The sequence below is a fragment of the Gekko japonicus genome, unplaced genomic scaffold (assembly GCF_001447785.1).
Source record: "Gekko japonicus isolate JY-2015 unplaced genomic scaffold, Gekko_japonicus_V1.1 scaffold3338, whole genome shotgun sequence".
Taxonomy (NCBI): domain Eukaryota; kingdom Metazoa; phylum Chordata; class Lepidosauria; order Squamata; family Gekkonidae; genus Gekko; species Gekko japonicus.
The window spans coordinates 123,431-137,234 of NW_015165339.1; the positions used below are offsets into that span (position 1 = coordinate 123,431).

The 13,804-nt window shown below is 44.6% G+C and overlaps 1 protein-coding gene across 1 annotated transcript in view; it reads right to left on the reverse strand.

Moving 5' to 3' along the window:
* Nucleotides 1–3,035: 3,035 nt before the first annotated feature.
* The window catches only part of LOC107109844 (lipase member M-like), a 36,891-nt gene continuing 26,122 nt past the window's right edge, over nt 3,036–13,804 (reverse strand). Inside the window, exons 7-10 of the mRNA XM_015410553.1 lie at nt 7,096–7,242; nt 5,047–5,118; nt 3,484–3,549; nt 3,036–3,269 (exon numbers count right to left, since the gene is read on the reverse strand). Coding sequence (XP_015266039.1) covers nt 3,036–3,269; nt 3,484–3,549; nt 5,047–5,118; nt 7,096–7,242 — 519 coding nt within the window. The remainder of the gene's footprint in view (nt 3,270–3,483; nt 3,550–5,046; nt 5,119–7,095; nt 7,243–13,804) is intronic.

The following is a 13,804-nucleotide window of genomic DNA, read 5'->3' on the forward strand; positions in this document are numbered from 1 at the left end:
ACATGTTCCTCCCTCTCGCCCTGCATTTTCTGAATCCTGGATTTTCACAACGTTTTACTTGCCTGAGTCCTTAACTCGCATTTTCAAAGTGTGGAATTCCAGGATTCGAGCTTAATTTACCACCACGCCTCCATTGTTTTTGTATTGTCATAGTGCAGCATGCCCCACACTTTCCACACCCATGACCCCCCCCTCTGTGGGTCAAATCTGCCATTTTAAAAATAAGAAATATGTATTATGTTACAACACAGAGCTAATAATGTATTACAGTGAGGTCAGCAATTCCTGTACGATTGCTGTACAAAGCAGTTGTGCAGTCTGTATTGACTGTGTGCATGAGGTTGTATTTCTGAAACTCAAAACATGTCTCAGGAGATCTATGATCTGGACCGCACCAACAATTTACTATTATTATTTTTATTGAGTATATATTACAATTTCATACAGATACAATTTCATACAGGGGAGCGGTGGCACAGTGGGTATATCCCACTGTCTTAACATCTGAACTGTGTTAGTTCAAGCCCCGCGCTAGTGTGAGCAGCCAGCCTATTGTCCCCAGCTCATCGTCCACCCAGTGATTCAAAAGCTTCGGTGAGTAGATAAAATGGGAACCACTCCTTAGAGAGGGTAGGCACGCCAATCTCCCTTGTGGGAGGGCGTTAGCTGACGGTCGGACGTCCTGGTCAAGGCTTGTAAGGCGAAACAGCTTCACGGCTACGAAAAGAACTCCTGCAATGGATGTTCCGGCCAGGCGGTGGCAGTGTGGCGATTGACATACGGGTCCTGAAGCCTGGCCAGCAAGCAGCCGTGCGGGAAAATGACGGAGCCAGCCAGAAGACGTCTACACGGTGCAATTAAAATGAATATATGCTGTCTTCCCTATCCCCTACAAACATTGTTAGTCCCTTGTCTATATTGAGTAACTGTACATCGCTTTGAGCCCACTGGGGAAAACGATTAATAAATGGAAAGTATTAATTTAATATTTCTTTCCAAATATATTATACTCCTTTTGAAACTAAACAAAAAAAACAACCATTGAGGTGACATATCGCCTGTTTATATCTTAATCCCAATCTTGTTTATACCCTCATCTTTTTCTTATTTCCTTATATTACCCACTTGTAATACCACCATGCAACTTCCTCTATATCATATTCTACATCCTCAACAGATCCTTTTGGAGTGCCTCACAATCCTCCCTGGTTCTCACCACCCTGAACAACTTCAGGGTGTAGGAAATCCCTACAGCAGGAGGGTAGCCTCCACCCTTTTACCTGAGGTCTTTGGGGGAGCACACCCTTCACCTCCTTGCTATGCCCTTGTTATAATACTTCAACTCCTATATTATTTCCTCCTTTCTAATAGTTACTCCTTGTATCTAATTCTATGTTCCCAACTTATATTTATTTATTTTAATTGCTCTCCACCTAACTTAATATGCCATTGTCAAGTCCCAAGACCCACTGTCTCCTTCAAACTCCTCCGTCTGTTTGCTTAGTCTTTCACTAAGAAAACCGCTGCCAAAATAAAGCAATGCGGATCTCTAGAAAAAACCATCTGTGCAGACCCGTTCACTTGGAGTTCATGGGCAAGTTTATTCAAATAGGAACATAAAAGAAGAAGAAGAAAAGAGATTGGATTTATACCCTGCCCTTCACTACCCAAAGGAGTCTCAGAGCGGCTTACAAACTCCTTTCCCTTCCCCTCCCCACAACAGATACCCTGTGAGGTAGGTGGGGCTGAGAGAGCTCTGACAGAAACTGCTCTTCTTCAAGAACAGCTGTGCCAGAACTATGGCTTGCCCAAGGTCATCCAGCAGATGCAAGTGGAGGAGTGGGGAATCAAACCCGGGTCTCCCAGATTAGATTCCGCACACTTAACTACTACACCAAACTGGCTCTGTAGTGCAGTGGGCAGCATGTTAAGTCTCATAACCCGAGGGCCATGAGTTTGAAGCTGGGGGGTGGGAGAGAATATTTTGCTTTAACTGCAATAAAAACAACCCTTTCTTTTGAATGGTCATTTTATGTACTCTTCCAAAAGGAGCGGCTACAGTACTTCGTGAAAGTCCCCCCCCCCCCAGGTTTGGCTCTTTAAATACCTAGTTCTAAACAGGCAGTATGGACATGACAGCTAGTACTCAAAATAAGTGTTCCCCATGATCAGAGCTGTGTGCAGATAATCCTTGTCTATTTTGGAAAAAAACAGGCTGCAGTAGCGATGTGGGTCTAAATCAAAACTCCTAAATAAAATTCCTTAATACCTTTTTTATAAGTAGATATTTATTTAAAAAGCCAAGCAAGGGGCAGAAAAAGAAACTTCAGCCTTGGTGCCTTGTTGACACAGGAAAGGTTATTCATGTTTATTCATGTAAGCAAGGCGCCAAGGTTGAAGCTTTTTTAAAAATGCCCATTTAAAGCAAAACACTCTGGATCCTCTGAATCGAACTCAGGACTTTCTGGTTACTAGACCAACATGCTGCTCACTGTGCCACAGAGACTTTGATGTTTTTAGATGAATAAACTTTCCCATGTACACATTTCAGTATCTGTAGAAGTGTTTATGCACATGAAAACGTTGTTGGTCTTAAAGGTGCCACTGGACTCAAACTTTGTTTAAAGTATGGCTTAACTGTATAGGTGTCCTGGAAAGGAGGGAGTTAAACAGCAAAAATGCCTTAGTTATGGAAATAGCAGAGTGGTCACACACATTTATATATACTGATGAACCAAATGAAACAAATGGATACTATATAAAGTGAGTATGCTACAAGATTTTAATTTTTTATAAGGAAATTTCTTAAAATGAATTTTAAATGCATGCATCCATAGTAGGAACGGATTAGGAAATCCAACAAAATATTTTGCTATTAGATTCTGAAGAGAGATTCAGTTGTAACCAATTAAAGCTCATCCATAGCTAAAACATGCACTTTGAAAAGAACAGGAAATGAGAACACAAAATAAGCACTGTGAAACAAACAGATATTCCCTAAAAAACCCAAGTCCTTAATCCCAGTACAAATGGATTCACAAGTGTTTCTCCATCAATCCAAGGACTTCCACATACATGCGCTGAGCAGCGTCTAGTCCCCAAATGAAGTCCCAGTGGATCCAGTCAGGAAAATGTTTGTAATGAATGAGATTAGTGATTCGAGACAATAATTGTATGGTTTCCTCTGGCTGGCAAACCCAGTCCTGTCCTCCACTCCACATTGCTATCGGCACCGTGATCTCTTCTATCCTATACAGAGGAGGGATGGTCTGTCAAAAGGCAAAAACCAAATAAAATTAATTTAATTCACCACAGAAATACCTAGAGCAATATTTGAAACTGTGGTGACTCTATTTAATTCAGAAGACAAATCAGCTATCCCCCCCCCCCAAAGACTCAATGCACACAATTACTTATAGGACCTCTGGTGTTTGTTCATTCCTTTCCAAATACACAGAAAATAAAAATCCAGCATATTCCTACCTGATTGTATTTTTCTATATTTCTTGAGCCATAGTCAAAGAATCTGAATTCTCCTGTTTTAGCTGACTAAAAATGAAAAAAGGGTTGAATGAACATAGTAGTATGTCATAGAAAGCCAAGATGAAGGGTTTGGGAGCGGATACATGTTAAGAATGTTTCATAATGATTATTTTTTTAATCATCTCAAAGAGATTAAACACAGACATAAAGGCAATGATCAAGTCTTCTAATAATGGTATCTTAGAAAGAGCAAGAAGCTACCTTCGCTTAACTTCTCATGCTCAATCTTTAGGAGGCAGCTGAAGACAGTTCTGTTAATGATGGCATTGGGTGAGTTATTTGCTTCTTCTGCCTACCAACAGCTTTAAATTGTTGATCTTAACTAGTGGCTTTTATGTATATTGTATTTTGTTATTATTTACATTGTAAACCTCCTTGAGCTCCTATAAGGTGGAAAGGCAGCTAATGAATGTTTTAAACTAATGAATTAATTTTAACTAACTGTGCAGTTACTTTAATTAATTAACTTAAATAATGTGATTAATAAATTAAAAGTATTGGGTAGGATTTTCAGTAGTTCAGGAGACTGGGCAACTCTCACAATATCAATGAACATGTCAGTTCATTTAACTCTTGCTACATCAGGATGTTTATTAAAGAAAATCTAGTTTGGTACTCTATTCATGATAAAGCTTTGCCATGCATAGAGAATCTTAAGTGAGCTCATTGTTACAGTTTTTCTTACTACAAAATCCCTGGCCATCTGTACTCATGGGGGAAAGTTAGGTGATTAATTCACTACATGGCAGTCCTGATTTCTTTCACTAACTGGCTTTCTCTGTTGTCTTTTGTTTTTAACTATTTTCATTACATAGGAGAAGTCACTGCCCTTTTTATCATAAGATATGTTTAAAGTATATCTTTCCTTTGCTTAGCAAAAATCCCAGTTGCTATAAACTGGCATATGTCAAAATGCTACGTATAGGAGAAAACCCACAGGTGACAGCTCTCAGTGCAAAATTCTGCGCAGCTTCATGTAAAATTCGAAAGATCTTTTTCGGTACTGATTAATTATATTTTATTGTTCTTCATACTCTAAAAATTTATCTAAAAATCATTCCCAATGTACTACTTTATATCTGTATATATATGTATATGTGCATACATATATGTGTATATTTTTAAACATCCATTATATTGTAATTAACTAGTAATTACTTTTTAGTCATTTATTGTAGCACATTTAAAAATTCTTTGTTGTCTTGTGAGATTGTATAGGGTTCTGTGCTGGTCTAAGACCGTAATAAAGATCTGATTTGATTACGTAGGAGAAGTTTGCTATTGGTGCAAGAATATTTCTGCCTTTTCATTTATTGCCACTTTCCTATACTGCTGATTAGGTAGCTGATTTCTGATTAGAAAATCAATACTGTCTGATTGGGTCTAGAATTCCCACTACTAAATATGATCATTTTGCCTCAGAAATATAGCTGGAGGGCATTTCCTTAAACAAAGCTATTATATTTATTGTAAACAGACAACATTCAATTATAGTAACCCTACCTGACTCCAGTGGATACCATTTTTTACAGATGTATAATCTGGGAATATTGATATATACACATCAGCCCGGCTCTGTAAGAAATTATTGGCATGTCATAAGAACATAAGAAAGTCATGTTGGATCAGGCCAATGGCCCATCCAGTCCAAAACTCTGTGTTACACAATGGTCAAAACCCAGGTGCCATCAGGAGGTCCACCAGCAGGGCCCGAACTCCAGAAGCCCTACCACTGTTGCCCTCCCAAGCACCAAGAATACAGAGCATCACTGCCCCAGACATATGACTTTTTATATTGGAACAGGACCCATTCTCTCATGCACTACAAATGCAAATTAAGGTGTAGATTCATTATAATAGCTACAAGGGTGTGTAAAAAATTTCAACTGATATTTTTCTTCTTGGGTCTATTGGTATGGGATTAGGATCTGGAATTTTTTGGAAATCCCGAATTTTTTTTGGATCCAATAAACCTGAGAAGAAAAATACTGTTTTTTTTTAAAAGCCAACACAAAGCTGAGCCAGCAAGAAACAATCTGCTCACCGTGGGCACAGGAGATACTGGCTGGGCTGGCTTCTCCTGCAGTCCGATTTAAACCAGAGCAAAGCCCAACCTGCGGGGAGCAATCTGTTCCCAGTGGCACAGCAGATCCTGGGGCTGATTTCTTAAATCAGACTGCAGGAGAAGCCTGCCCCAAGCCAAACCAGCAGGAACAGTATTCTCCCCACCAGCACAGCTGGTCCTCGGGCTGTCTTCTGCAGTCTCTTTAAACTTTAAAGGGACTGCAGTAGAAGACCAACAAACAGCTGAGAGGCAGGAACAATCTGCTTTGGCCTCACTGCTGTTTTCGTAACTGCCCAGTAATTCCCGAATATATCCAGGATTTTGGGGGGATTTTTTCCCCTGGCGTTCCTTAAAAAAAAATGGATACATTTGGGATGCTGAAAACCACCTGAAAAATACCTGTAAGGTATTTTGAGTAGATTTTTGGCTCCAGTAGACTTGAATGCACACCCCTATTAGCTACATTGTTAGTCAGGGACTCCTCCAGACGTTGGCAAGGCAGGGCATTTTCTGGGGCCTCCAGAACATAAACAGGCCCACTTCACAAATACTGCTGCAGTGCTCATTTATGGAGTATCCAAGAAGGCCAGTGGAAGCCAGTACACAACGTCACTCCACAGTGGTTCTAATTTAAAGCATGAGTTCTATTAGCCCTCTCCAACTGCACCAAAGCATTACCAGTCTCTCTTAGACTTCTTCATATCCTCCATGAAGAGTATCTGAGCAAAGGTTATTTTCTTTTTTAAAAAAATCAGCATCATATGTTTCTGGGGGCCAAGTGAAATTACTTTGCTGGGGGAAAGTATAGACATCATAGCTAAGGGATCATTCTAGAAACTTCAAGAGATTTGCCAGCTAGTTAGCAGAGGTACTAGGACGGCAAGGCTGGGAAGAGAATTTTAAGAGGAAGGACATTGAAACATCACCTGTTAGGTGAGGAAGTAAATTAGGAGAAAGCCTTCAGCTCTGTCAAAAATCAAGCTGACAACAGGTTCTGAACCAGTGACCTGAGCAGTGGCAGATTAGCTTTTCTTTGTGGCTGCGGTGGCAACAGGAAAATTAATCAAAACAGCCAAGCAAGCCTGTTTGTACCAATAGTAGGGCAAGTAAGTTGTTGGTTCCCTGCTACCTACAAGAGCGTAAAGGTCACAATTTCCCAGGTGTTTGAGCAACAATGTAATCTGCTGTTGCTGTCTGTACACCTGCCCTTCATACACCTGCCCTTCATCCTGCTCCCTTGCACAGTTTTATTTATTTATTTATTTATTTGTGCGGTTTCTACCCCACCCTCCCCATGAGTGGGCTTAGGGCAGCTTACAGCGATGGCACCAGTTGCCAAGAAAACAATAAAACAGTATAAAACAATATATAAAACAATATAAAACAACAGTTGTGCCCACCAATCCTCAAATGCACAGAAGCTACCTCTGACACTCTTCAAATCTTAACGCAAAGCACTCAAATAAAAATTAAATACACAGAAATACCTGATTGAGATTTTTTTCATTAAATCCACTGACAAGGAAGAGAGCTTGCTCGCAAAGCACATCCACTAGTTGGCAACTGCATTTTTGGGCCGCACTCGCTTTCAGGCTTGGACTCAACAGACACAGTTCTTTTGTGCCAAATATAATCTATATAAAAAAGGGTGGAATCTTCACTCCATGAACTGCTCAAAAATCTTAATACAGCAATAAACGTACTCTTATAGGTCATAACACGTGTTTGGGTATGCACATGCATGTATGTAAATAAAATACGGGAGGGAGGGAGGGAGGGAGGGAGGATTGCAGATTATAGTGCCCTGATCAAACACTGTGGAGTGACGTTGTGTACATGCAGAAATGCATGCAAGCAGAGGATACTCCCTTTTCTGAATGGTGCAATAACTGCCCATGCACACACCATTAAGTACATGAGAACCACTGAATCAAAACTGTCTGTCTTCCCTTACACGTAGTTCTTTTGCAGTCTGGGTTTTCACAACCCTAATAACTCTGGTACAGCTGTCTGCAGAACCCCTTAGTATGACCTTGCTTTGAACAGTTAAGGATATTTTTGTTGTGCTGTCCCAACAAGGACATAAAAAAACTAAGACACTTCTATGGTTAACTAGGAACTATTTATGTACAAAACTCTCTGGAAGATTCAGAGAAAACTGAGATCATACAAATGAATTACCTAACTCATCCATATTTTCAGTTTCTCCATCTTGTACCCCTTTTCTGAAAACAGCAAACTGATTATAACTTAAAGCATTCTGTTTCTTACTGTACCACGGCAATGCAAAATTGTTCCAAATCTGCCTTAAAAATGCACTGCAAGGAAATGCAGTTAGACTCAGTGTGAACAATATATCCACTGTGCAAAGGAAATCTCTTTCTTTTTACTGTCTTGATAGCTAGATTACAATATTTTTTTATAAAGTATTAGAGCAATTTGCAAAATTATTTTGAATTCTTCTTTCCAAGTGTCCTCAACATTGCACTTAAACATTTTCCAGAAGTGGTCAAACAAGGGGTTTGTTCAGATCACAAAAGTACTCATTCCAGAAACCACTTGTATGGGAAGTACTAATGGAAGGCTTTTTTTTTCTTGCAAGACTACCCTGTTTCAGCTAGAAAACCAGAACTTTAAGACATAAAACATGCCAGCCATTTAAGTTGATATGTGCTATATAAGGGTTACCAAACTCAAGGTGTGGCCCAGAGCTTCCTGGAGTTACTATTGAACTCCAGACTACAGAGATCCATTCCCCTTGCTGGAAACATCAAGTTTGGATGGTAGACTCTATGGTATACTATAGAGGCTAGGAGAAACAAAAGTCCTGAAGTGGCTTCAGAGGGTAGGTACTCTAGGACTTCCATTTCTCCTGTGGTATACCACAAAGATTCTACAGTTTGTCTGCAAGCTGCCAAATGTTCTGTATGTTCCTATAGGCTCCTGCATACCTGTGTATGGCAATGTACCTTGTTCTGTGTCCCCCCCCCCAGAGGTCTGTTCATATAACCATGCACATATATTCATAGTTGCATTCTTGTTAGTGTACGCCAGGCCTGTCTGCTGTAACGTTATCATTTCCAAGGTGACAGGTGGTTAAGAGATGTGGACTGCTCTGCTTTGCTTTGTTTTGTTTTAATGAGTAGAAACCGTGGGAAGTGTTAGGGAACGATAACATAGTTACCGTTGAGTTCCCAGGGGTTTTGGGCGCGTAAAACTGCTTCTTAGGCGCGGGCGGGAATCATAGCTATTGGCCGCATTGATTATTAAATTGCTTTAACCTTTCCAACCCAAGTCCTTGGGGTTATTCTGAACAGTTCTTCTGTGCAGTGACTCATGGCTTCAATAAAGTAATACCTTTCTATAAGTGTGTACTCCGTTGAATTGCGGTGGGACCTGACATTCTGTTCAGAATCCACTTTCCCCATCTCCGCGCATCTATCAACCCCAATATGAGCAAGGAAGAGGGGAAACCAATCCCTGACGGGACAGAACTGGGAACCCTGGATGGGGGCTCTGAACCCCCCGAAACTACCGTGGCAGCCCCGGTGACCGAGGCGCCACCAATCTACACCCCGGGGGGGTGCGAAGGCAAAGACGATCACGGCTACCCTGTATGTCTCCTAAAGGCCCGGCAAGTCCACCGTGGCCGGAGAGTCGGTCCAGCTGGAGCCAGTTCGATGCGGATGTCGTGTGGGAATCATACTCACACCTGGGAGCGAGTGTGCGAGACAGCTTATATGATCGGAGTCAAACGGGGCATGGGATGGCTGCTGCGAGTGCCCAAGCTGAGGCACCCCTGCCCTTGTGGTTGACCGACCGATGCAAGAGCCGAAGTGGTTGAGTTTCCCCAGAAGAGGGGATATGGGAATGGCTATAGGAAACCAACTACGCCGTGCAGAACCGGTGTAACAGGCCGGATTAACCCCCCGGCCAGAGTAACCCCGGGGTTACTCTGGCCTAGCCTAGAATAACCCCGGAGGCACCGGTTCTGCACGGCGTAGTTGGTTTCCTATAGCCATTCCCATATCCCCTCTTCTGGGGAAACTCAACCACTTCGGCTCTTGCATCGGTCGGTCAACCACAAGGGCAGGGGTGCCTCAGCTTGGGCACTCGCAGCAGCCATCCCATGCCCCGTTTGACTCCGATCATATAAGCTGTCTCGCACACTCGCTCCCAGGTGTGAGTATGATTCCCACACGACATCCGCATCGAACTGGCTCCAGCTGGACCGACTCTCCGGCCACGGTGGACTTGCCGGGCCTTTAGGAGACATACAGGGTAGCCGTGATCGTCTTTGCCTTCGCACCCCCCCGGGGTGTAGATTGGTGGCGCCTCGGTCACCGGGGCTGCCACGGTAGTTTCGGGGGGTTCAGAGCCCCCATCTCCCGGCTCCACAGCTACCAGCACCACAGCTCCCGCTGCCGGGACAGCCAGGTGGACCAGCTCCCGTGCCACAACCAGCCACCCGAGACCTCAGGTAACCCCGTGCCCCAAAGACCTGATCGAAGCCACCTTTGACGGGAACCCTGACAAACTGCCCTATTTTGTAGTGCGAGTGCAAAAGTTCCTGGACAGGTCAGGGCATCTCTTCCCGGATGACAGCAGCCGAATCGATGTGGTGACTGCATGTTTGAGAGAGGTCGCGGCGACGTGGTATGTAGGGCTGCACAACACGCGGGGTCCCGAATTGAGGGATATGTATGCATTTATGTGGGCACTGCGAGGCCAATTTGAAGACTTGAATGTGGGTCCGAGAGCCCGCGCGTACCTACGTACCTTGAAGCAAGGAAAGAAGATGGTGCGGGAGTTTTCGGCTGAATTTAAGCTCCATGCCTCTAAGCTGGCAAACTGGACAGATCACATACTAGCCGAGATGTATCATGTGGGATTAAACCAAGAGATCCGAGAGACTGTATTGAGATCTGTAGATCCCGTCTCCCTAAACGCGTGGATCCAAGAGGCTGAAAGTGCAGAGAATCACCTGCAGACGCTTCGTCTAGACATGGCCACAGCTGGTGGCAGGCCCACCCCTCAAACCCCGAGACCGAAGCCAAATCGACCTCCTGATGCGACGCGGGAGCAACGACTAAGGCAAGGATTATGTCTCAAATGCGGGGAGAAGGGCCACTTCGCAGCTGACTGTGGACAGAAGACCCAGCGTGATCAACAAGAATCAAGCAAGCCAAAACTGAGCCCCGGTAAGAAGGCGGTGGGAAACCCCAAGTTCACCAAGGCTCTGCAGGCTTCGCCAGAGGAAGATGAAGGAGAGTCCAGCGAGACGGAGCAGGAGCCAGCAGGAAATGAGCAGGTCCTGTTGTAGACAGTGCTCAACAGCAGGACCCTCCAATGGAGGCGCCAAAAGTGGTGAGCGAACCCCCCTCCCTATTTTTTTTACTGTCTCTTTAATGAACCCCATCCTTGGGACGCATGTGCGAGTAAAAGCACTCATTGACTCTGGATGCAGGAGAGACTTAATCAGCCCGTCGGTAGTGGCGGGGCTGGAATCCGGGGTAAAGAGACTAAAGGACCCATTGATATTCACTCCAATGGATGGGTCCCCCATGAAAGACCCTTGTTTGTACGAGACTATGCCATTACGTATGGGGGCGGGGGAGCACTGGGAAAATAGGTCCTTCATAGTGACCCCCACAGCACGGTTTTTGTTAGTGTTGGGGGGCCCCTGGCTATGTCGGCATGACCCGTACATTTTATGGGAAGAGGGGAAGGTGGACTTTAAATCAACCAAATGCACCACCCATAATTGGAACCCTGATTGGGAAACGTGCCCGGTACCTGACTACCCCACTGCCCTGCTCACTCGAGAGGAAGTGTTTTCGATTCCAAATGAGTACAGAGACTTAGCCGCAGTCTTTGGGGAAGAAGAGGCTGATGAGTTACATAGGCACTCAGACTGCCAGATTGAATTGGTCCCAGGGGCTAAACTACCCAAAGGGAAAATTTATGCCATGGGACCGGCAGAAAAGGAGTAGTTGCGGTTCATCAACAAAAATTTGGCAAGGGGCTTTATTAGACCTGCCTCCTCCCCCCTTGCAGCTCCTGTACTTTTCCGTAAGAAGAAGGATGGTGGGCTGAGACTCTGCATGGATTACCGGGGTTTGGATGCAGTGTCAGCCACCAATGCGTATCCCATGCCACTTATTAAAGACTTGCTGGCGGAGGCGGCGAAGGGGAAAATCTTCTCGAAACTGGATTTAAGAGACGCTTATTTTCGTGTGCGCATAAAGGAAGGCGATGAAGCGAAAACCGCCTTCAACACTCCACTGGGTCAATTTGAATACATGGTGATGCCCTTCGAGCTTCAAGGGGCTCCGGGGGTCTTCATGAATTTGATAAATGAAGTCCTGCATAAACATTTGTTCAAGGGGGTGCTTGTTTACCTAGATGACATTCTTATTTACTCCCCCGACCTCCCCTCCCACATGAAATTGGAGAGAGACGTCTTACGTACGTTGCACAAGCACAAACTGTTCACCAAACTTTCCAAATGCGAGTTCCACAAGACCCACATTGACTTCCTAGGGTACCGCATATCAGCCACGGGCCTCAAAATGGACCCCGGGAAGGTGAGGGATGTTTTGGGGTGGGAGGCTCCCCGAACCCGGAGACAACTACAATCCTTCTTAGGATTCGCCAATTGTTACAGATCCTTTCTAAAGAACTTTGCGCAAGTTAGCCTTCCCCTCACAGACTTGTTAAAAACGAAAGGGAAGGGACCAGAAGCTACCAAATCTGGGGCAAAGCTGGTCTGGTCGGCAGAATGCCAGGAGGTGTTCGAGCGCTTGAAAACCTTGTTCACTTCGGAGCCGGTTCTGGCTCACCCCGATGAAATGAAAAAATTCATTGTTCAAACCGGTGCGTCAGATGTGGCCATGGGGGGGGCTATATTACAGGAAGGGGAGGATGGGCTGTTGCATCCCCTGGATTATGTGTCCAAAAAAATTACTGCTTCTGAGAGACATTGATCCATTTGGGAAAAAGAAGCTGGGGCAATAAAACTGGCGTTATCGACCTGGAGGCATTGGCTGGAGGGGGCGAGGGGGCCGTTTGAGGTTTGGACTGATCATAAAAATCTGGAAACCCTAAAAACGCCCCGGAGCCTAAATGCTAAGCAATTACGGTGGGCTGACTTTTTCTCCAAGTTTCAATTCACGCTCCACCATTTTCCTCGGTCGGCTAACTCATTGGCCCACGGCTTGTCACGCCTCCCTCAACATGCCAGCCAGCGAGACGTCATCTTGGATTCAGTTTTCACCCCCGCCCAACTGGGGGTGGTGGTCACCACTCGCAGCCAAGCTGCGAAAATTCCGGCCGATCCCCCGCCTTCCCCCAGCCTCCCCCCGGCGGGGCTCGGACTGAGCGTTTCAAGGCAGCGTTCTCAACTGAGGACGGGGAGGTACTTCAAGGGGTGGATGACTGCAAAAGGGAGGCGAACGGATGTTGGTACAGAGATAATAAACTGTATGTTCTAGTTAGCCTACGGGGTGAAATTATGGGAACAGCACACGGCACCAAGCTGGCAGGTCACTTGGGTGTTCTCAAATCCTTGCAGTTATTACAAAGGCAATTCTGGTGGCCATGTATGTGCAAAGACTTGTCAATGTTTGTGCAAACCTGTCAAACGTGTGCTATGAGCAAACCACGGGGAGGGAAGACTCCAGGACTGTTGCAACCCCTCCCCACCCCGACCAGACCATGGGAAGTCATATCCATGGACTTTATTACAGACTTGCCCCCCAGCAAAACCAAAACGGTTATTTGGGTGGTGGTGGACCTCTTCTCGAAACAAGCTCATTTTATTCCTTTTGCCTCATTGCCAACGGCAAAAGCCTTAGCGAAAGCTTTCCTGTCCCACGTGGTACAACTCCACATGCTACCGAGCAAGGTGGTCTCCGACAGGGGAACGCAATTTGTTTCAAAGTTTTGGACGGAACTTATTTATTTATATTTATTTATATTTATTTATTTATTTATTTTGGGATTTATATCCCGCCCTACCCGTGCGGCCCAGGGACACGTGGTACAACTCCACATGCTACCGAGCAAGGTGGTCTCCGACAGGGGAACGCAATTTGTTTCAAAGTTTTGGACGGAACTTATTTATTTATATTTATTTTTATTTATTTATTTATTTATTTTGGGATTTATATCCCGCCCTACCCGTGCGGCCCAGGG